Here is a 23,900-nt window from a genome sequence, read left to right on the forward strand (position 1 = left end):
TTAGCTTCAAAAATTGGCTGTTTAGCTTACTAAATGGTAGCCATCTTTTTAAAATGCAGACACTTTTCTCTAAGCACAACTTTAGTTGCATCCCGTAAGTTTTTGTTTTTAATAGGTTGGTGAATTATTATAAAGCAGACGCCCTTGAAATCCCACCCAGGTCCTACAGGAAAGGAGCAGGGGACCAGGAGAGAGGGAGAGATTGGAAGAAGTCGAATCACTGCCTAGATGCTGGCAGAAGGTGCTGTTCCAGAAGGTGCTGTTCCAGAAGGTGGTGCCGCGGCTTCGCGGTTTGGCAGCCTCGCGTTCTGTGGGGAGGTGGGAAGACCCCAAAACAAAGCTCCACTGCCCTGCCCCTCGAGATTTGATGCGTAGTATTTTTATGATTGTCAACTTAAATTTCTTCTGGTTTCCATTATGATCTTTTTCTTTGACATATGAGTTGCTTAGAAGTGTGTGTTCTAATTTCTGTTATAAAAACTCTCACTGGAGGCTTATAATAATTCCCAAATTTAATATTTAAATTTTAGAAAAGTCCTTATGAGAAGAGTAACTTTAACCAGAAAGTGAGGTTGTGATGAAGAAGAATGCCAGGAAATTCCAGTGGTCAGAGAAAAGAAAGACTAACACGGGATTGTTTTCTGTAATTTAGTAGTGACCTATAATGGGTTACCAGCATACTTTATATATACCGCAATCATCGCATTGATTAACTTGTGTTGTAATTAATTTGTTCTCTGAGTTGGTGTAACTAAAATAATTTGTTTATATTTGTATTTCTAGACCTTTCAGTACCTGCCACTTGGTAGGTGCTCAGAAACTTTATTAAATGATAGTTGAAGCCTTAAAACATAGACTTTAAGCAAAATTTATGACTAATAGTTTTGTGAATGCATTGATCAGAAAGGGAAAACTATTGTCTTATAGGTATAGTACAGATTTTGCTTTGTAATTATAAATAATATTCTCGACATAAATTCTAGACAGATGCTGGTAAGATTCTTATTTTGATGTATCCCCACAGCTACACATGACCGCCCCCACCCCATGACTTGTATTTGCTTTAGGACGGTCATTCTTTTTTTAAAAATAAATTTATTCATTTATTTTTGGCTGTGTTGGGTCTTCATTGCTGCACGTGGGCTTTCCCTAGTTGCAGTGAGTGGTGGCTACTCTTCGTTGTGGTGCACGGGCGTCTCATTGCGGTGGCTTCTCTTGTTGCGGGGCATGGGCTTTAGGCGCGCAGGCTTCAGTAGTTGTGGCACACGGGCTCAGTAGTTGTGGCACACAGGCTCAGTAGTTGTGGCTCATGGGCTCTAGAGCACAGGCTCAGCAGTTGTGGCACACGGGCTTAGTTGCTCCGTGGCATGTGGGATCTTTCTGGACCAGGGCTCGAACCCGTGCCCCGTGCTTTGGCGGACAGATTCTTAACCACTGTGCCACCAGGGAAGTCCCTAGGATGGTCATTCATAAGAGAATGGTTCAAATAAATGTGCGAACAGGGACTTCAGAATTCCTGTATATATGGTTATCTTCTAACTCAGAAATAGAAAATTGTCCAAAATTTGATTCCCCAGAGTCTTTGTCACAATTTGCACAGCTCAGAGACAGGAGACCTTCCTCAGAGCTTGAGCAATGCCACCTTCTCCCTGAGATGACTCATTGAATCCAGAAAGTTAATTTGTGTTTCCAAAGCCCCATATATGATACAGGGCAATCAGGAATGTGAAAAAAAATTCCCTGCTTCAGTATTTCCAGGGAAAATTCCTGGAAATTTTGAGGAAGAGAACACTTAACTGATACTGTTTTATGATAACATGGTATCAGTACAGCCCTTTCCAACACACAGACTGCTTTAATCCTCACAAATACTGAAGAGATGGCATTTCTCTCCCATTTTATGCGTGAGAAGACTGAGGCTCAGAGAATTCAGCGACATGTCAAGGGCATTGATGTAAGAGTGAATGTTTGAAATCACGTCTTTTTATTCCCAAGCCTGGAACTCTGTGTGCCTTCTCCAGGTCTTAATTCTCATCCGGAGGATGGGGCTGATACCTGCTCAGAGGCTTTGTTGTGAGAATTAAACGAGAGAAAGTTTCAAGACATTTACTATAGGTTTGACCTGAAGTAGGGGTCAAATGGTAGGTGGTGGTATCCTTACGCTTTTCCATGATCTCAGTTTGCACTTAGAATTGCTCTGTCTGCCTTGATGTTAATCATGTTGTTCATGCACCTTACAAATGATGCACCTTACAAATAGTAAGGGCTTATCAGATGCTGTACAGATTGCTGGATGTCTTCCCATGGTGAACTTGGAGAATGGAGGCCAGGGACCCAGGAGAGCATATAGAGATTACAGCATTTTGGGCACTGCAAGCTGGGTGTGGCTTGGGCTTTGTTATGTACTTCTTTGCTTGGTGCAGTAGATGTGTTCTTGAACCAAAAGTTTGACTCAGATGCATTCTAGATTACATTATATTTTCAATGTACTAGAGCTTATTGGCTAAAAGAACCCTACGGTAAATCTTTTTGCAATGTAAATATAGTTCATTTGTTTTTATAAGTTCAGAATGTTTTACATTCTGAAATCCTGGCACATGTACTCATGAAAATGACACTTATATATTATGGTCGTGAAAAATATAAACGGGAGATTTACTGTCCAGCATAGCCAGGTTACAGTGATCAAGGATTTATGCACGGTGGGCTGATTACTGTTACCACAAGAACTTCTAGGTTTGCGTTTTGTTTTGTTTGGCTTTCATGTAATTTCTTGTTTAAAAAAAAAAAGTTTAAAGAGGAAAAATCCTTTATATGCCAGTTCATTATTATGAAGAAAAATTGCAAAGCTAGAATGGTATGAAAAAAAGCAGCCTAACTGTTCTACTTTGTTCTGCTGGATTCTTGATACATGAACGGTCAGTTATAGTTGAATGCTGGTGCAAATTCTTAGGGTAGAACTTTGAGCTAGGAGGGATCTCAAGGTAACTTTGTGGGAGGTATGAACCCATTAAGGAACGCAGTCATCTGAACCTTAAGTGGGTGTTTTTTCTCACTAATTATCTAATACTCCTGAAAAGGCTCATCCTCTCAGTCATAGCCCAACCCTTATATAATGCATGAGAAGTATTTTCAGAGTCGTCCAATGCCGTTTGAACCCTGGGATGCAGTCAGAGTGTTCATTAGTTCTCCATTTGGTGTTTGTTGCAGCAGATTCTGTCCTGGCCTGAGCATTAGTGACGCCTGCCTGGCCCCTGTGGGCGTGTCCACGTCTAGACTCGGGACAAGTCTCAGCATGTCAGGGACACCCTTGACACTCCCCTCCCCCTGCAGGCTGCTCTGACTCTGGCAGGGTGGTTGGGTTTTCCTCCGCCTTCCTCTTGATGCCGAGACCACAGTCCAGACCTCTGGCCTTGTGTGGTCCTGGGTTCAGCCTGTGCAGCCCGCAGTGCCCTCTCCGTGGGCCGAAGCCTGCAGTCGTTGACACCACCCACCCCTGCAGTGACTGTCCCCCCGCGCTGAACTGCTAGCTGTGCTGCTCGCAGGCTGGAGAGCCAGCAGCACCCGTCTTCTCCCGTCATTCCCCCTCTCTGACCCCCTCCCCACTGCTGCCCCAGCCTGAGTTGGCAGAGCCCAGCTGCTCTCTTCTACAGATGTCCAGTCTAGGTGACCCTCCTTAGAGAGGGTCCCCGCTTTCAACTTGCCAGGAGCTTAATTGCTACTGTCCTGCTTACCTCCCCCTCCCTGGTCCTGCGACTCTAAAACCTGCGCCCTCTCCCTCCCCACCATCCTCCGGGCTCAGCCAACCAGACTCTCTGATATCCTCCCTGACATCCATCCTTGGCCCCCTCTCACTCCTGCCACTCTCCCTGCACCTCTGCCCTCGTGTGCTCTCCAGGCCTCTTGGATTGTCATCTGCCCTCTTAGCACAGGCAGGTTCCAGAAAAGTTGTAATTTGAAGCCAGTTTTCTATTTGCTTTCCTTTTTCATCTCAGCTCCACTTTGGGAATTTTTAACCCCCTCGCTCTGAATATGTCTTCATTTCATTCAAAGATTTTAATCGGCAGTTGTTATCTGTAAATGCACTTCATTTACCAGACAAATCTGTGACACCACCCCCTCCCCCAGTTAGGGTTCTAGGCTTCGACTTCTGTTGGGAGAACAGACTTACTCGTTAGCCATCGGCCAAGTGGGCTGACCTGCTTCCCCTCCCAGTGAGCACATGAAGCCCAGACTGTTGCAGAAGAGCATTATTAGCAAATCAACAACTGATGGTATTATGCCAACAAGAAAAGCACAACGTTCCAAAGCTCAGAAATAAACTTTGGCCTGTTTGGATGGAGGGTTTAGGGAGAGGTCAGTTCATGCAGTGACTTGCTTTAGGCCTGTCTCAACTCTTGCGTGGGGTGGTAGACCCAGCGAGCTGTACACGGTTGCTCTCTGGCCTTGGGGTCCTGGCTCTTTTCAGATACTTTTCCATATAGGCACAGGCAGGTAAAGGTATAATTATTGTAAAATACTTTTGTGAAGTGAAGAATGCCTATCAATTTCAAGTATTGTCCTCTACTTGCACACAGGACTTTCTGGGCACATTTATATGGTGAGAAGCTCTTTAAAAGATTGCTTTATCCATTTCTTAGAAAGGTACAGTTTCCGAAGACTGAACCAGGAAGAAATAGAAAATATGAACAGACCAATTACAAGTACTGAAATTGAATCTGTGATTTAAAAACTCCCAAAAAACAAAAGTCCAGGACCAGATGGCTTCACAGGAGAATTCTAGCAAACATGTAGAGAAGAGTTAACACTTATCCTTCTGAAACTATTCCAGAAAATTGCAGAGGAAGGAACACTTCCAATCTACGAGTCCACCATCACCTTGATACCAAAACCAGATAAAGATACCACACAAAAAAGAAAATTACAGGCCAGTATCACTGATGAACATAGATGCAAAATCCTCAACAAAATACTAGCAAACCGAATCCAACAATACATTAAAAGGATCAGACACCATGATCAGTTGGGATTTATCCCAGGGATGCAAGGATTTTTCAGTATCCACAAATCAATCACTGTGATACACCACATTAACAAATTGAAGAATGAAAACCACATGATCATCTCAATAGATGCAGAAAAAGCTTTTGGTAAGATTCAAAAACTCTCCAGAAAGCGGGCATAGAAGGAGCCTACCTCAACATAATAAAGGCCGTATATGATAAAGCACAGCTAACATCATACTCACTGGTGAAAAGCTGAAAACATTTCCTCTAAGATCAGGAATAAGACAAGGATGTCCACTCTGTCCAGTTTTATTCAAGATAGTTTTGGAAGTCCTAGCCACAGCAATCAGAAGGAAAAGAAATAAAAGGAATCCAAATTGGAAAAGAAGAAGTAAAACTGTCACTGTTTGCAGATGACATGATATACTATACACAGAAAATCATAAAGACACTACCAGAAAACTACTTGAGCTCATCAATGAATTCAGTAAAGTTGCAGGATGCAAAATTAACACACAGAAATCTGTTGTATTTCTATACATTAACAATGAAAGTTCAGAAAAAGAAATTAAGGAAACAATCCCGTTTACCATTCCATCAAAAACAATAAAATACCTAGGAATAAACTACCTAAGGAAGCAAAAGACCTGTACTCCAAAAACTATAAGACGCTGAAGAAAGAAATTGAAGATAAAAGGAACAGGTAGAAAGATATACCATGTTCTTGGATTGGAAGAATCAATGTTGTCAAAGTGACCATACTACCCAAGGCAATCTACAGATTCAGTGCAATTTCTATCAAATTACCAATGGCATTTTTCACAGAAATAGAACAAAAAATTTTAAAGTTTGTATGGAAATGCAAAAGACCCTGAATAGCCAAAGCAATCTTGAGAAAGAAAAACAAGAGCTGGAGGAATCAGGCTCCCTGCCTTCGACTATGCTACAAAGCTACAGTAATCAGAACAGTATGGTACTGGCACAAAAACAGAAATATAGATCAATGGAACAGGATAGGAAGCCCAGAAATAAACCCACGCACCTATGGTCAATTAATCTACGACAGGGCTTCCCTGGTTGTGCAGTGGTTAAGAATCCACCTGCCAATGCAGGGGACACGGGTTTGAGCCCTGGTCCAGGAAGATCCCACATGCCACAGAGCAGCTAAGCCCATGCACCACAACTACTGAGCCTGTGCTCTGGAGCCCACGAGCCACAGCTACTGAGCCCATGTGCCAAAACTACTGAAGCCCGCATGCCTAGAGCACATGCTCCGCAACAAGAGAAGCCACTGCAATGAGAAGCCCGCACACCGCAATGAAGAGTAACCCCCGCTCGCTGCAACTAGAGAAAGCCTGCGTGCAGCAACGAAGACCCAACACTGCCAAAAATAAATAAATAAATTTATTTTTTTAAACATTAGTCTATGACAAAGAAGGCAAGAACATACAGTAGAGAAAGCACAGTCTTTTCAATAAGAGGTGTTGGGAAAACTGGAAAGCTACATGTAAGAGAATGAAATTAGAACATTCTCTAACACCATATACAAAAATAAACTCAAAATGGATTAAAGACCTAAATGTAAGACCGGCTACCATAAAACTCCTAGAGGAAAACATAGGCAGAACACTCTTCTGACATAAATTGCAACAGTATCTTTTTGGATCCATCTCCTAGATTAAAGGAAATAAAAACAAAAATAAATAAATGGGACCTAATTAAATTTAAAAGCTTTTGCACAGCAAAAGAAACCATAAACAAAAAGACAACCTACAGAATGGGAGAAAATATTTGCAAATGATGCAACTGACAAGGGATTAATCTCCAAAGTATACAAGCAGCTCATACAGCTCAATATCAGAAAAACAAACAACCCAATCAAAAAATGGGCAGGAGATCTAAAAAGACATTTCTCCAAAGAAGACCAGGTGGCCAAAAGGCACATGAAAAGATGCTCAACATCACTAGTTATTAGAGAAATGCACATCAAAACTACAATGAGGTACCACCTCACACCAGTCAGAATGGCCATCATCAAAAAGTCTACAAATGCTGGAGGGAGTGTGGAGTAAAAGGAACCGTCCTACACCGTTGGTGGGAATGTAAACTGGTATAGCCACTACGGAGAACAGTATAGAGGTTCCTTAAAAAACTGAAAACAGAGCTACCATATGATCCTGCAATCCCAATCCTGAGCATATATCCAGAGAAAAACATAATTCAAAAAGACACATGCACCCCATGTTCATTGTAGCATTATTTACAATTGCCAGGACATGGAAGCAATCTAAGTGTCCATCAACAGGTGAATGGATAAAGAAGATGTGAGATACACACACACAATGGAATATTACTCAGCCATGAAAAAGAATGAAGTAATGCCATTTGCAGCAACATGGATGGACCTAGAGATTATCATACTAAGTGAAGTAAGCCAGACAAAGACAAATATCATATGATATTGCTTATATGTGGAATCTAAACAAATGATAGAAATGAACTTATTTACAAAACAGAAACAGACTCATAGACGTAGAAAACAAACTTATGGTTACCAAAGGGGAGGGGTGGAGAGACAAATTAGGAGTTTGGGATTAAAATATACACACTACTATATGTAAAATAGGTCACCAACAAGGACCTATTGTGTAGCACAGGGAACCATACTCAGTGTCTTGTAATAACCTATAATGGAAGAGAATGTAAAAAAAGAATACTTATATATATGTGTAACTGAATCACTTTGCTGTACACCTGAAACTAACACAATACTGTAAATTATATTTCAGTAAAATTTTTTTACAAGGATTTCCTTTGTCTTTTATTGTCTGTTTTGAAGAGACAGTCTACTCTATCACTCGTAGGCAGGAGAAAATTCAGGCTCAGAGAAATGGAGCCTCTCTAAAGGTGATGGAAACTATATCTTACCCTTCATCTCACAAACTACAGTGAATGTTTCCTCATAAACAGCTCAAGAAAATGAACAACATTGTTTAGAATAAAGATTCCACTCCTCCCCGCCGCAATTCTAAGCAATGAGACTCTTTTATTAAATGAAATCTTATCAATTAGCATTCTGATATATTAATAAATATAATATCCATTAAAATAGTTCATTTTATAAGCAGATAAAAGCAGAACTTTTTCATTTGAAGTAATCCCCCCACTCTGCCCTCCCTGACTCTTCCTCAAATCCCAAAGTGGCTGCTGAGGCATTTGCACACATCTGAAACTAACTGAAACTAACTACTAGTTGTAGGATGTAATGACTAGCCAGAGCCAACAAGGTTGAAGTTTTTTCATATCATCCCATTTTATTTGGTTTTATGCCAAAACTTACAAGCTCTGTTAACTTTTTGATATAACAGTGCATGCAACCAGGCTTAAAACATTTTGCTTTTATTTATTGGAGGATTTAAGTCAAAAAAAGGTAGCCTTCTAACTCCATACAGATCATAGACCCATCATCCATGAGTACCAAGGTTACCCATGGACTGACCATCCTTGGTTAGGCTTCTGCCGGTTTCCTCCTTGAAACCTGCTCACCTGGGGTTCTTGGGCCAGTAGACCCAGCAGAAGCTGATGGAGTCTGTCCTTCACTGTTCTCCCTGGTGTTTAAACTCATCCTGGGAAGGGTAGTATGAGATTGTAGGTAGCCTTTAACTCTTGATGGGAACCTGTACCTAATTAATCTATTGTGACCTTGGATTTCTGATGCCCAGAAAGAGCTTGCCCCTGAGGAACTGGAAGGGTTACACCAGCTGTCCTCCCAGCTGTTGGCAGGTTCTTGTGTTGTATGACATTGGCACTCATGCTTTCTAATGACGACTGGGTTCCATTAATCCTCACTACCCTGTCCCACCATGATGATATTCTTACTTAGGCTTACAGTTTTACTGTCACACACCAGGCATGACGTCAACCAAAAACTGGCCCTTCCTTTGTTTCATCAGAAGAGATCGTTTAAGACCATTACTCTAAAATGCAGATCATAATCTTTGGGAAAGGAGCACAAGTCCCATCAGTGAGAAAAGTAAGGGGTAGATGGGCAGAAATTCCCCTCTTCAATAATAATCAGGAAAAAAACTTTTTAAAAATTAAAAAAAGATATAATAGTGTCCATTTGTTTTGGGTATTTCAGAAGAGTTTATATTTGTTTTGTACGTTAAAAAAAGTTTTCTTTTAACTTGCTGAGAACATTTAAGTAATAGGAGGGAGTATCAGATGAGAAGTAATATTCTGTGTCCCCCCTTCACTGCTCTGTATGCATTTCCCAGGACTAACGCTCCACACTCCCAGCCTCTGCTGCGGGATGGAACGGTGGCCCCGGGAGCTGCCGGGCCAGCCTGAAGCAGGGAGGCTGCACCTGTGCTGGGCAGCACGTGACTGCCCTGAGCTCTTCTGTGAGCTCCTGGTTTCAACAGCCCTTGGCGTGGCCTAGTTTGCTTCAGGGCTCACCTCTCTCCCTCTGTTCCTGGAGTTTGCCTGTGCCTTGGATTTGGATGATGCACTGTCGGTCTCACTCGTACTTGAGTTCCCTCTGACTGGTATTCAGTTTGGTGGTGGTTGTTCGTTATGTAAGTGTTGGGCTGGCTACTCAGAGCATTTTCTTTGGCCATCTGCCTGTATTCCACGGTCATTACTTTGGCCTGTAATCAGGCCATCTCCCAGACGCCTCTGCGGTCAGAGCTCCCCTAAACTCTTGGGTTTATAGTCTGGAGTCTTTGCATTCACTTAGGCCGATAGTGCCAAACGAGTATCAACACTATAAAGTTTCTGTGAGTTTTAATGTTATTGAAATCTGAAATCTAGTCATCTGTATTAACTCATAATTTTGCTAATATGTAGTATCTAACACCTGAAACCACACAGCACACCAAGATTCGATTTTAATATTCCTGCGCTGAAGACCTCATATTTACTTACTCTTATTAATTTTTACTTTTCTGATTAGTATTGGCAATCTCATTTTGCCCCTTTCATCTAAACTTTTATTCAGGGGCTCAGGTTTCTTTTCCAGACTCTCAAGAAAATTTCAGAACTAGAAATTTCAGAGGTGGCTCCATCAGACAATAGCTGTGATTTTTGTCAGCCCATTTTACTGAGTATTCAGACCTATACTTGTACTGTACTGACATAGAAGAAACCTGCTTTCATCAGAATGCAGTACTGAAATGTAAGCCCACTGAGAACAAGGGCTTTACCTCTTTTGTTCACTGCCCTGTCCCTGGTACCTGGAATAGTATCTGATGCATGGTACACATGCCAAAAATATATGTTGACTGAATGATTATATTATTTCTACTGTTTTGGCAGTAAGTGTATGTAAGCCACACAAATTAGTATCTCAGTATTTTGTTACAGTTCCATTGCTAATGAACTGCTTGATTTTTACTTAAATATTAATCAGTTTAAGAATATGACCCTGTTGTCAACAAGGTAGGATAACTGTGTTCCTTTCTATACTTGATTATCTTTGTGAGTTTCTTAATTGAGGTATATCACATACAATAGATTGCTCTTTTCAATGCAAGTTTCTCTGAGACCTTAGCCGCCATCACAGTCAAGATATGGAACAGTTCTGGCACTCCCCCAAATTCCCTCGTGTCCTCTGTACTCAGCCTCTTCCCCCACACCCGCCCCAGCCTCAGGCAAGCACTGATCTGGTTTTAATCCCTATAGTTGGCCTTTTGCAGAAGGTCACATACGTGACATAAATACGGTTATACGACACGCAGCCTTTTGAATCTGGCCTTACCACTTAGCATAATGCCTTTGAGACTCATTCAAGTTGCTGTGTGTGTCAGTTGTTTGTTCCTTTTTATTGCTGAGTTGTCTTCTCTTTCATGGATGTACCACTGTTCCTCCATTCACCCGTTGAAGGACACTTGGGTGATGATGAGTGAAGTTACAAGAAATATTTGCGGATAGATTTTTGTGTGAACATAATCTTCGATTTCATTTGAGTAAAATCTAGGAGTGGGATTGCTCAACAGCATTGTCTTGGTTTTAATGATAGATTGGAGATGATGCATCTCTTCAAAATTCTCCTTTCTAGAACCTTAGTAAACACCACACAATATTGGCCCGTTACTTAATATGTGGAGAAATATCTGGTGATTGTTTATTCTGCTTTAAAACAAGATGGAAAACAGTTGTTTTACAGAAAAATGGAGATGGGGACACCTAAGAAGTTGAAATCTCCTCAATGGGTCTGATTTCCCTTTTCCAACCAAAATGGGTCTCTCAGTGCCACTAAGAAGGACTAGAGTCTTTCAGCAAGCAAAAGTCCACTTGTGTTTTCCCACCTAGCTCAGTGATTTACCTTGTGATTTTTTTTGTTAGTGAACTGCTTAACACATTTGATTCACTGTCTGTAAATGAAAGGGCAACTCACTCTTGGGGTACAGGATCTCTAGACCAATGTGGTATAAGAATCCCAGGCGGTTCTAAGAGTATCGCTGAAATGTTAGGAAGGAAGGACTTGTTCAGAGACTCAGAGGACTCCTGGGGACAACAATGGCTGTCGAGGCTCCTCATGCTGCTTGGGACCATCAGAAAGGAAAATATTAGAGAGAGAGCGGCTGAGGCATTAACTCAGAGACTTTTACTTCCCTAGCAGTTTTGTTCAAGTCCAAAGTAAGAGGTAATCCGGAGAATGGGACTTTCTAGCGTACAATCTTTAGATCTTTTCCTGAGGAAGACCACTGTGCCCTTGGGTCATCAGCATTTAAGGGGCTAGAACTTTGTACATTTTTACACTTAGAGGTCACCCAGTCTGGGATTGATCTTATTTTAAAATTGATATATTATGTTACCAGTTAACATCAGTGCAGATGGTTTAAAACTCATGAGTTCCAGAATGGATGCGTCTGCCCTCCTTTGTCCATCAAGGTCCTCTCCTATGGGGCAACTAAAAGCTCTCGATTTCTTGTCATTTCTGCCAAAGATATTTTATGCATATACAAGTAAATATATATAAATGTTCTTTTTCTCCCCATTTTTCACAATGGTGCAACATGCAGCCTTTAAAAAAAAAAGAACATATATGTACTAATATGAATATCTCCAGGATATTAAAGGGAAAAAACACCATTTTCTTATTGTTGGAATTTAGGTTGTTTACATTCTTTTGTTATTACAAACAGTGTTGCAATGAGTAACTACTGTTCATAATCATTTCAACGTGCAAATGTCTTTGAGGAAAATTCCTAAAAGTGGTATTGCTGGGCCCAGGTGTTTGTAAAATGTTTTTGGTTTTGCCAAATGGCCAGTACAAGATTGTGGTATTCTCAGCTACCCTCAGCAATGTATGAGAGTGCCTGTTGCCCCCTCCCCTACCATAATATGATCATATATTTTGATCTTTGCTAATCTGATAGGTGGAAAATGGTACTTAGGATAGTTTTAATTATCATTTCTCATGTTATCATTGATATTGAGCATTTTTTCATGGGCTTAGGAGCAATTTGCTTTTCCTTTTCTGTGACCTGTTTTCATATCATTCAATTTTGCTATTAGGTTGTTAGGTGGTTTTTCTTTTGTTTATTTTTTAGGAGTTCTTAAAATATTAGAGAAATTAGCCTTTTACCTGTTATATTAAGTTGCATTATTTCTCTAGTTTATCATTTATATAAGTGATGTTGCTTGTAATCACTTTTATGTAACAAACTATTTTTGGTTGTATTTGTAGTCATTTATTATTCAGAGTTTTGAGTCATTCTTAGAAAGGCCTTCCCCACTTTGATATGATAAAAATCATTCTCTGTGGTTCTAAAATTTTGGTTATTCAATTTTTACATTTAAGTCTTTGATGCATTTAGAACTTTTTACCTGCAAAGGTTTGCAGTATGGATCCAACTTAATTTTTTTTGCCAGTTTTCTGGACAATTTTTCCCCCCAGATCTCTGGCTGGTTTTCCAGTATTATTTAGTGAATATTCCAACTTTTCCATCTGGATTTAAAATGCTTCCTTTATCATGTATTAAATTCCCATATATCTGGGTTTATTTCTGGAGTTTCCCTCGTTCCATTGATCTTTCAGCCTGTACATGCCCTGCACCACACTTTGTAAGTTATTGAGGTGTTATAATATCTCATAGGGCTAGTCCCCCTCATTTCTCCTCATTTCAAAATTTATTATTCCAGATGAGTTTTCAAATCAGCTTGTCTAGTCTGTCTCACCCCAGCCCACCTCTAAAAAAGAAAAAACAATTCTGATGGTGTTTTCTTTGGATTATGTTACCTTTATAGACTGAAAGTAGACACATAAAGGGTGTAAAAACATGGTGTGGCTTTCCATTTGTTTCTTTTGTGCCCTTCAACTATGTTTTAAGTTTTCATCTTCTAAGGGTTTTAGACATTTCCTGTTAAATTGATTTATAATGTTTTAACTTTTTGTTGGTTTTAAAAAGAAAGTGTTTTCTTCCAGTGTATCTTCTCATTGATTGTTGTTGTGTACATGTTGCCTTATTGATTTCTGTATATTAATTTTGTACCCAGCTATCTTCCTTCCTGAAATTCTCTTCATGTTGATAGTTTTCAGTAAATTCTCTTGGGTTCTTTCAGACATGCAATCATGTCATCTACAAATAATGATAATTTTGCCTCCATTTCAGTTCATACTTCTTTCTCTGGTTTCATCGCATTAACTAGTACATATAGTACGTTAATAGTGATGATAGTGGTCATCCTTGTTTTATTCCTGACTTAAATGCAATGTATTTCATTTCCCATTAAGTTTGATGCTGGCTTCTGGGTAAGGAAATATCCTTCTATTCTTATTTTACTAATAAGAATTTTATCAAGAATGGATATTAATTTTAGCAAGTGACTTTTTAGCATCTATGGAGATGACTATACGATTTTTCTCTAGAGAACTATTAATAGTGAGTTATATTAATAGTCTTCCTCAACAGTTGAGCTATCCATACATTCCTGGACTAAATCCCACATACTTATGGTGTACTATTCCTTTAAGTTGCTACTGGATTGTATTGCTAATATATAGGGCTTTTGCACTGGTATTTATAAGTGAGAAAAATCTAGTTTTCTTTTTGTATGGGTGTGTTGTGTGTATAGATATTGTCTTACTGTGGTGTCACTGATATATTTGCTTTATTTTTTAAAAGAAATTCTTTACTTTTCTGTGTTTTGGAGTAGTTTAACATTGGAATTTTCTGTACTTTACACATTTGGAAATGATCTGTGAAAGTCTCTAGGCCTGGTGCTTTGGGGGGGCTTATGTATAACTTTCTCTGATTTTTCTATGGCGATTTATTTGCTTAGCTTTCCTGTCTCTTTTGGAGTTAGTTTGGGTAAATTATATTTTCCTAGAAAAGTAATTCACTTTACCAACTTTTCAAGTTTACTTATATGCAATTGAATAATGTGTTCTTTTATTCTTATTTTAATTACTGCTATATCTTTGATATTTTTTATTTCTCGATTAGATTAATAATTTGCTTTGCTATTTTTTTTCCTAAAGAAAGACCTGTTGGACTTACTCCATTGAGGGTGTGGAGGTCAGCATGTTGTATATTGAGTTCAATTAGTTATACTTTATTGATGTGTAACTAAGGTGCTTATATCTTTTCTTCTTTTTGTCCTCTTTTCCATCCTAGCTAAGGGGGGTAAATTAACATTTCCCACAATGAATGTGTTTTACTCAGTTTTCTCCTTGTATCCCCTGTGGTTTTTGCTCTGAGTGTTGATGCTGTGTTATTTGATCCACAGATAGTGATGCCGCATGTCTCTCCTGTGGGCTGTACCCTTTAAAATCATACAGTGCCCTTCTTTGTCTGGTTTAATCCTTCTTTCTCAGAACTCAGCCTTGTCTGATATTAAGATTACAGCCCGCGATTTATTTCTTCCATTTGCTTCATATACCTTTGCTTATCCTTTCTTCCTCAACCTTTCCAAATCCACCCTCACCCCTGCCATTTTTAGGTGCTTCTTTGTCGTACAACATAAAATTGGGTTTTGCTGTGAGATAAAATCTGAACGTCTGTTTTTTAATAGGTATTAATTTAGCCTGTTTATTAATATGACATGTTTGGCATTAATTCTGCCACTGGTGCTATGTTATCATTTGAGGGATTGGGGTTTTTTTTAACATTTAAAAAAATATTTATTTTATTTATTTATTTGGCTGCACTGGGTCTTAATTGCGGCAGGCAGGCCCCTTAGTTGCAGCTCGCCAGCTCCTTAGTTGAGGCATGCGTGTGGGATCTAGTTCCCTGACCAGGGATCGAACCCGGGCCCTCTGCATTGGGAGCACAGAGTCTTAACCACTGTGCCACCAGGGAAGTCCTTGGGGTATTGTTTTTTAAGTAGCTTTTAGAACATCTCCCTCTCTACAGTCTTATTTGCTTTATGTTGTTTGTATGATCTTCTAATAATTTGGAGTTTTATTATAATTCTTATCCTTACAGCTTTTTATTGTACCCTAAATCTTCTCTGTTTTAGATGTTATTTATTAATTCTCTACTATGAACAATGATGAAATTAGTATAGTTCCTCTTCTTCTCCCTTCTCTTCTACCAACTGATCTTAGTTATTTACAAATATTACCTTTATTGGTGTTCAACTTGTTAACTTTATTTGTAAAACATTATTTGATTTATTGACATTAAATCAGCACCGTGCAGTAGAACTCTCTGTGAAGATGTGAATGTGCTGTTTATCTGCCCTGTCTGTTGTGATAGCCACTAGCCATAATGTGGCTTGCAAGCAGTTGAAATGTAGCTAGGGCAACTGAGGACCTGAACTTTAAATTTTCCTTAATATTAATTAATATAAATTTAAGTTTAAATAGCCACATACGGCTAGTGGCTACCGTATTGGAGAGCATGGTTTCAATGATACGTTTTTAAACCCCAGCTGTCAAGGACAAGGAAACCGCGTACATGGTACTGCCTCCCACTTTCTAGCCCCTTAGTTGCCCACCTGGTGTTATTTAAGTAGTTTCTGCAGTGTCAGGACGTGTGTTTTGCACTCTGCTCTCTCACCATGATCATCACGTACCTCTTAGTCTTATTCTTTCAGTTGAATGGGTCCAGTCCTCACAGTTGGTTCTTTTGATGCAGGGTTTCTCTTGAAGAGTTACAGTTTGCTATCTAATCCGTTCCTCAAGAAGGCTCTTTATGCAGTGCTCCTTGGGATTTTGTTTGTTTGTTTTTGCACATTTACTACTTCTTTTATATGTGAGCAACTGTTTAGGTAAGTATAAAACCCTAGTATCATCACACTTTGTTTCCTTGAGCATTGTAATGAGTATTGCTGTACTTTCATTTTGAATTGTATTTTGCTGTGAAGAAGTCTGTTTTTCCCCCTCTTGTAAGTGACTTTTCTTTTGCCTGAATCCTAAAGGATTCTTTCTTTAAGTAGAATAGTTTTACTAGAGTCTATCTTTTTCTTAACCGTTCCTAATCCATTTGCTTTTTCAGTATTTAAAAATTACATCAGTAAATATGTTGTGTTCCATTATTTCAGTTTTCTTATTTGGGAACTTCATTGTGCATATGTTGGATGTTCCTCATGGTCTCTTGTATTTATCTTTTTCTCTGGTGATTCTTTCTAATTCTTTCTTAAATTTTCACAAGATTTGTTTGAATTTTCTCATTTCTGAGAAAATTTTGAGCCCCTTTCAGTTTCACCTCCTTTTCTGTGATGGTTTTGTTTTATTTTTTCCTTCTACTTCTTTTCTGAGCTTTTCTTATATTTTTTATCTTTTTCTCACCATCTTTTTTCTCACCATCTTATCCCTGAACTCTCGTAGCTCTGTCTTGTGTTCATCCCTCATAGAAGCAATTGCATCATTACATTTAAAAATTCACGGTGAAATGCATGTTCACAGTTTCCATCTGCTTGATGGTGCTGTTTTTTTCTGATGGGTGGTCATTTATTCGTTCAGTAAACATCGAGTGCCTGCTCTTGCTGTCACTCTACCCTTGTGGAGTTTACATTCCAGGAGTACAGGTGATAAGTAAAATAGATAAGCACTTATGGAGTATTTTAGAAGGCGACAAGTGCTGCAGAGCAAAGTTAGGGAGGGGGGATAAGTGAGTGTTGGAAAATGGGTAGTGCAGTTTTAATAGGAGTGGTCAGGGGAGTCCTCATGAAGATGCTGTCATTTGAGCACCAACTTGATGGAGAGGAGGGAGCGAGTGTGAGAGAAAAATTATCCATGGCCCTTGTTGAAGATGGTAAAGCAGACTTTATTCAGGGGGGAACTGTTGCGATAGATGTAGGGACCACTGCAGTGGGGTCTTGCAGAGGGGAAAAGAGGCTCGACTCTGAGTGCAGTGTGGGCAAGTGGGAATTATCGCCAGGGAGCAGAGTGGTTGGGGGGGGTGTCGCTGGATGGAAAATTACTGAGAAGAAACATCAGGAGGGTAAAGGAATAAACCAGCTCACAGGGTTCTTGCTGAAGGCAGGCCAGGTCCATCAGACACCCCCCGGGGCCAGGAGAGGTGGAGAATGAGGAACCTGGTCAGGTGTTGAGGGTGATGGATATGGAGGATGGGTAAACTGGCCTAGCAGAATTCTTGCTACAATCGGACAATGCAGAGAGGAACACGGAAATCAGAAGCCGAGGCCTAGTTGAAAAAGAGCTCAAGAGCGGCTGAGTAGAGTTTGGTCAAGGAGAGGGCCTTTGTCACGAGCCACGTGGGTTCTGGAAGAAGAGCATCCAGGTGGGGGGGGGAGTGTGTGCATGCGTCCCGAGGCTGGATGAGGGGCCAGGAGGGTGGAGAGGAGTGGCTGGGGGGAGGGCTTAGAGATGAGGTCGCACGGGTGCGGCCGTGGAAGTGACTGGCCTTTACCCTGTGGAGTTCCTGTACGTAGAAGAGCCACGTGGTCTGCGCTTTGTGTGTCCAAGCACCTCTGCTGGTTCTCTCAATGCCTCCTTCTTGCAGGAGATGATTTATTCCTGGACCGCGCGGGTTGCGGTTTGACGTGTGAGTCTCTCTAACCTTTACCCCCGCCCCCCGTAGGTGAGAAGCAGCTGGGGGGCGGGTCACGGCTCCTGCTTCCCGCGTGGGGCGTCGGGAGGCTCCCTCCCAGGTGCCCGTCACCTTCCAGAAGCGGCTTTTGACTGCGCGGCCCCTGCTCGTCTTCACCTATTTCACGGCACTTAGCCGTCTCCTTGCTTCACCGAGAATGGCGTTTGTGGTTTTGTGTCTTGTTCTTCTGGGTGATTTCCAGGAGGCCGGGCGGGGGCGTTGCTGACTCGACGCCGCCGTCCTGCAGCCCAGAGCCCTAATTATGGGTTTGGCATTGGATTCCCGAGAACAAAGAAGAAAAGAGTTGTGGAGTTCGCTAGCGGCCTCTTCCGTTTAGAGAATACAAAATTACAAGCCGCAGCCTCTCAGCCCCCTCGGGAAGCCTCGGCGGTGGCTTCTGCGGAGAAAGCCGGCGGCCCGTCAACCGGGGAGACCCGGCGCCTTTGGGCGCCGCCGCTTCTGGTTTGGCTCTGGTGTCGGGGTTCCAGGCCTTCCTCTGGACTCGGCTCCTCCGGCAGAGCCTGGAGCCCCCCTGCTGCGGGCTGGCCGCGGGCGCCGCGCGGGACGCACCCCCCCCCCCCAGGGCCCGGCTTCTCCCGATGCTCGTGGGAGCGTGGCGTCTGCGGGTCCCCTCTGAGGGCCACACGGGCGGGGATCTGTCTCCTCGTGTCTGCTACACGCACACGAGTGCGGGGCCTGCGTCTCTCTGTGTTCCTTAACCTTTCTCAGGGCACGGGCCTCCTTGCTGATGTGACAAAAGCCATGGCTCTTCTCCCCCCGAAAATCAGCACACACTACATTGTTTCCGGGGGTCATTGTCATCCTTACGTCCAGGAGGGGCTCCTCTTTGAAATCATGGCCCTCAGTGAGGGACCCCCACTTATCACGTCACGGTACCAGCGAGGTACCCTCGCTCTCCACGGCCCTGATCTTCTTTTCTCCCTGTTGAGCCTTCTAGGTGGAAGTCTGAGCGGGAAGGTCTTGGTGAGGTCTTGGGTTCTCCTTAATTTGTTATACAAGTTATTCTCTCCTCTCTCACCAGGATTAACCAAGAATTATCTGGTACACCTAAAACAAATACAGTGTTGTATGTCCATTATACCTCAATTTAAAAAAACAAAAAGAAGTGTCAGTCGTCTTCTTACCATGGGTCTTAACTCTTTGTTGAAATATCTGTTTTAAAATTCTAGGCTCCATGGGGCTGTACTTGGACTAATTCTTTACCTTTCTTATGTTGGTAGGAATTGAATGGACCTGTGTATTGTTAGAATGCCTAATTTATCTGCAAATATTATATTAATTGTTTATTCTCTCTACTATATTTGTTAATTGAAATCAAGGAATGACAAAAGAATCATAAAATATTTACTCTGCTAATTTCCAGGGTATTTCAATGCTTTTTCCTTCTTATGCCATAGGGATTAGGGAAGGAAACAGTTCTATTGATGTCGTGGTTATAATATGGTATTCAGTGGTCAGCCCAGATCCTGTTCCCATGAGATTAACTGAATACGTTACGATTAAATAGAAGCAGAACCAAGTACTATTGTGTTGTTTAATTGATAAAGTTCATGAAATTGTTTTCTCTGATTTTAATTCTGGGACATACTAGTAAAGCATATTTCTTAAAATATACTAGTGGATTTAAATTCTTAAAAATTAAATTTTTAAATTTCATTTAGGTTGTACAAAAATTAATGGAATTAATTTTAATTAAATTTAAAAGTAAAATTAGTATTTCAGAAGGGTTTTCATTTAAATTCTCTTACGAGCTTCTTATGTTAAGAACAAAATGAGTTCTACCCCTTGAATTCTGCTTAAAAGGGAGCTGAGAGTGTTTAATTTAGACTTCAGGGTTTTGGGATGGGGAATGGGAAACAAAACCAAATACTTAGCATATTTAAGGGACATAGAATAGTCCCCGCTCCCAAAATTTCACATAATGTGAGAACTTGGTGAAACTTTTTTCACCAGATGACTAGAGAAAATAAAAGGTAAACAGATTTAAACGCCAGGAGGACAGATTTTTTTAATGCTTTGATATCTGGGGCCATTTTTAATTTTTGTTGTTTTTCTTTTTTTCATCTTTTTGTCAACAGTTCTGCCATCACATTACCATTTGAGAACAGTCACAAACCGTTTCTCGAGGTCATTTCAGAAACACGTTGTTTTGTATTTATTCTGGATTTCCTTTGGTGGGTGCTAGTTAATCTCCTCAATTTCCTGCTCCACGCAAACCCCAGTCGCAACTTGAGACCATCAAGTCCACGGTGACAGGAAGGAATGTAGTTAATGTCCATATTCTATGACTCAGTGATTATCTCCAGAGAAGTGAATGGATGCTCTGTTGTGAAGTCTTTCTTAAATGATTCATGAACCAGGGAAATCTGGGCTCGACTGTCCACCAGCGGGAAGCAGGACACAGAGGGGCTGGGGGGCTTAGTGAAGGGCCGTGTGGCCGTCGGGTGGTATGTCCACGACCTCCAGGCCCCCCACGAGGTTCTCTGGGCAGAGGACACCTGGCCAGCAGCCGTGCTCAATTACTTATGCATTTGACAGTGTGTAATCATCTTAGTCAGCATAATTGAGAAAGAACCTAAAGAAAAGTGTCTTATTGTGTCATATTCCTTCTGAGGAGATCATCATACACGCTCCTGTGTAATCATCTGTGAATCTGCCATTCCCCCAGGCCCTTCTCTTTTCCCTTTTGAAATCAGACATTTGTTTGGATTCTCCAGCGGGAACAAAGGTGTGTCTGGAAGGCGGTGATGGGATGAGATTCCTCGCCCCGCACCCCCGGGACCCCCCAGGGCTGGCCCTTCCCCATCCTGGCATCCAGGCATCTGGTCTGTGATAAGCACTCAATGAGTGTCTGCATCTTTGAACAAATTGATGGTTACGGAGGCTGACTTTGCTAGTAAACCAGGTGGATGAAAGAGCCGTGCTAACGTGTTGGGTGGCTGTCTCCCCTCCCGCAGGAAATGCTCTCCGGGGTGGTGGTCGTATCTGGGAAGGATTCGGTCCAGCACCAGGGAGTCTTCTTGACAGTGGAAGGAACCGTGAACCTCCAACTCAGCGCCAAGAGTGTGGGTGTGTTCGAAGCATTCTATAATTCTGTTAAGGTAAGAATGCTTGTGTTGCACGTTTTTAGTTCGCTTTTCAAATGTCTGTGGTGGTTTTCACTTGCTGTCTGGCTCGTTATTTGTCGCTATTTTGCAAGGAATGGTGGTAGTCATACTTTTACTATTTACTAATCAAACTGAAAAAACATTCAGATGTTTTGATTTTGAATATATTCTGTTATTGAAAGTCTGCTTGTTTTTATTCCCATTAGATAGGATTAGGGGAACTTTAGGGGGGACTAATTTCAGCCATTAAAGAGAGCAGAGCTCTCTGAGAAGTTGTGCCTGGGCCTTCTGGCACTTACCTTCCTAAAACAAAACTGTTATTTTAACTGTTATTTTAATCCAGCTGCTGTTGGATATGGCATTCAGGTAAGATGCAGGTAGAGCCATTCTTTTCTGTCACTTAAAGTTCTGTGTTCTAGAAAGTGAACTCTTTTTTCTATACTTATAGTTTCCTTTTCCTGAAGGACATATTATTAACTCTTTAAGTTTTGAGGGGGAAAGAGTTGAGAGGAAAGAAAGGTTCATTAAGAGTATTCAGATTCAGGGCCTTCCCAGGTTTTTCCACAGTTTTCTTATTTTCTTTCATCAACACTTAGAGACTCACTTCAGAAGCTGTGGATTTTCTCGAAGTGATTGTAAATCAATGGCTTAGAGTACCTTAACTAAGTAAGGTGTAACACCTGCGTTTTAGGCAGGTTCCGAGTGTGAGTACTGTTTCCCTCCCAGGGCCCAGCCGAGGAGGCCTGCACGGGTGCCCAGGGCTGCACGAGGGCCCCGCACCTTGCCAAGTGCCGTGCACGTCTGCTTCACTCTGAAGGTGGAGGTGCCCGCCGGAAGGGTCGTTAGGACAGTCAACTGATATATTTCGCGATAAGGGAGGGAAGTGTATCAGTTCACTTCCTACTGTGCACGAAACACCTAAGCATCCAATCCTGCAAATGAACCAGAGATCTTGGGCTGACTCACCGCTGACAGGGCACCAGGATGGTAGCAGCCGAGGGCTGGGGTGTGGTGTCCCAGGAGATTATTTAATAGACACAGTAACGTGAAAGAAAGTGCATCCAGAAGTGCTTGTTGATGGACTGACTTGGGTTTTCTTTACAGCCCATCCAGATTATCAACAGTACCATCGAAATGGTGAAACCAGGAAAATTTCCCAGTGGCAAAACAGAAATTCCTTTTGAATTTCCTCTGCACGTGAAGGGTAACAGAGTTCTGTATGAGACTTACCACGGCGTGTTTGTCAACATTCAGGTGAGAGTTTCCTCATCCTGTGTAGCTGACTTCACAACTTTTCTTCTGCAAAACAGCTTGGTCTTTCTTTCACTGAAAGTTCATAGTTGGACCCAAGAATTTAATACTGTATTTATTGCTGAGCCCTCCCATGTATATTCTGTATTGATTTCTCACTTTGCCCTGCAGAACATATTTTATGTATGACCATTATCTTTGATGGGGATCTAGGAGGACCCAAGCTGTAGCTTCTTACCAAAATTCCGTTGTTTCTTTGGGGCTCTGTTCAGGCCACACTGACACTGTAAGGGGTGCTTTTATTGTTGGTAGTAGACATGCTCTCACTTCTCTCTGGCACCCGCACTAACTTGTCTATTTTATACGTATAAATATCTCTTTGTTTCATACCCAAAGGCTCCCGCTCTGACATAGGCTTGTATTCTTTATTGAACAAACCTTGTAAATGAGGGGGAAGTGGATTTATGACTTCCCGTCTACCTCCGCTGGTTCAGGGCTCTTTCACAGTCCCTATTGTTGTCTCAGGCGCAGTTTGGAGTCATGACTCAGAGCAAGAGAAAGAGAGCCTTTCCTTTATTCAGCAGAAAGAAAGGTACTTTTGTGATATCAGCCTTGCAGCGGTTCCCCTGCTGGATGAGACAAAAGTATTTTGTCTTACGTATGTGCAGGAGGGCTGGCAGTTAGGAAATTTTTTGATTTATTAATTTTTAGCTGATAATTTGGTCTTGGTAGAGACCATTCCCCTGCTTAAAATATAGCACTTTTAAAATAAAAATCCTCCAAACACTTGTGAGAGTTTAACCAAAGGTTTGTCTGTATGTGAGTTTTATGTATGGCCTAAGAGATCGGTCAAGAAGAAACTCATGTAGTATGATGTACTCTATCGCAATAAATACCTTTCTGTAAAGAAAAACTTTTCTAGTCCTTTGTTATCGGTGCACCTGTTTCAGGCAATAAATATACTGAAGGCTTTGGGCAGCTCATAAGAAGTAACAGTAAAGCGTCTAGGTTCAAAAGAGACCCCTTGCATAGACATACGGATCGCTGCTGTGGAGACCCGCATCCTCTGACCAGCTTTCTAGGTTGGGAATACTTTCACCATGAAAGAAAGTATTGCCTTTTTACTTTTTAGCAAGACTGAAAATATCTCAAACGTTGCATTTTCAAAATTATTTTTATTCTCTTGCCAGAATCAGCATCAACCTGCTTTACCCACACAGTAGTTCTTTGATGCTGCTTATTTAGTAAAAGAAGCATATATTCATTAGAAACTGAATAGAATAACATCAGATTTTCTGTGGTCATACTTCTTACTTGTCACTTTCTTTTCCTGTGTTTATCATTCTTGTTAAAAGATTAATTTGTTTAAAATAAAATTGGAAATCTCACGCTTTTCCAAATATTGCCAAGAAACCAGACAGATATACATACAAAACTTGGGTTCCTGTGGAGCTGTGTGTAAGTTGGAAACTAGTTAAAATGCAGAAGAAGAGTTAACATGTGGTTAATTC

The 23,900-nt window shown here is 41.2% G+C and overlaps 1 protein-coding gene across 3 annotated transcripts in view; it reads left to right on the plus strand.

The window, feature by feature from the left end:
• VPS26C (VPS26 endosomal protein sorting factor C) overlaps positions 1-23,900 on the plus strand; it is a 96,453-nt gene that overhangs the window by 14,094 nt on the left and 58,459 nt on the right. For all 3 annotated transcript variants that reach the window (XM_061193934.1, XM_061193935.1, XM_061193932.1), the window contains exons 2-3: positions 20,989-21,132; positions 22,243-22,392. In XM_061193934.1, the coding sequence (XP_061049917.1) occupies positions 20,989-21,132; positions 22,243-22,392 (294 nt within the window). The remainder of the gene's footprint in view (positions 1-20,988; positions 21,133-22,242; positions 22,393-23,900) is intronic.

This window comes from Eubalaena glacialis, chromosome 6, assembly GCF_028564815.1.
Source record: "Eubalaena glacialis isolate mEubGla1 chromosome 6, mEubGla1.1.hap2.+ XY, whole genome shotgun sequence".
In the NCBI taxonomy this organism is placed as follows: domain Eukaryota; kingdom Metazoa; phylum Chordata; class Mammalia; order Artiodactyla; family Balaenidae; genus Eubalaena; species Eubalaena glacialis.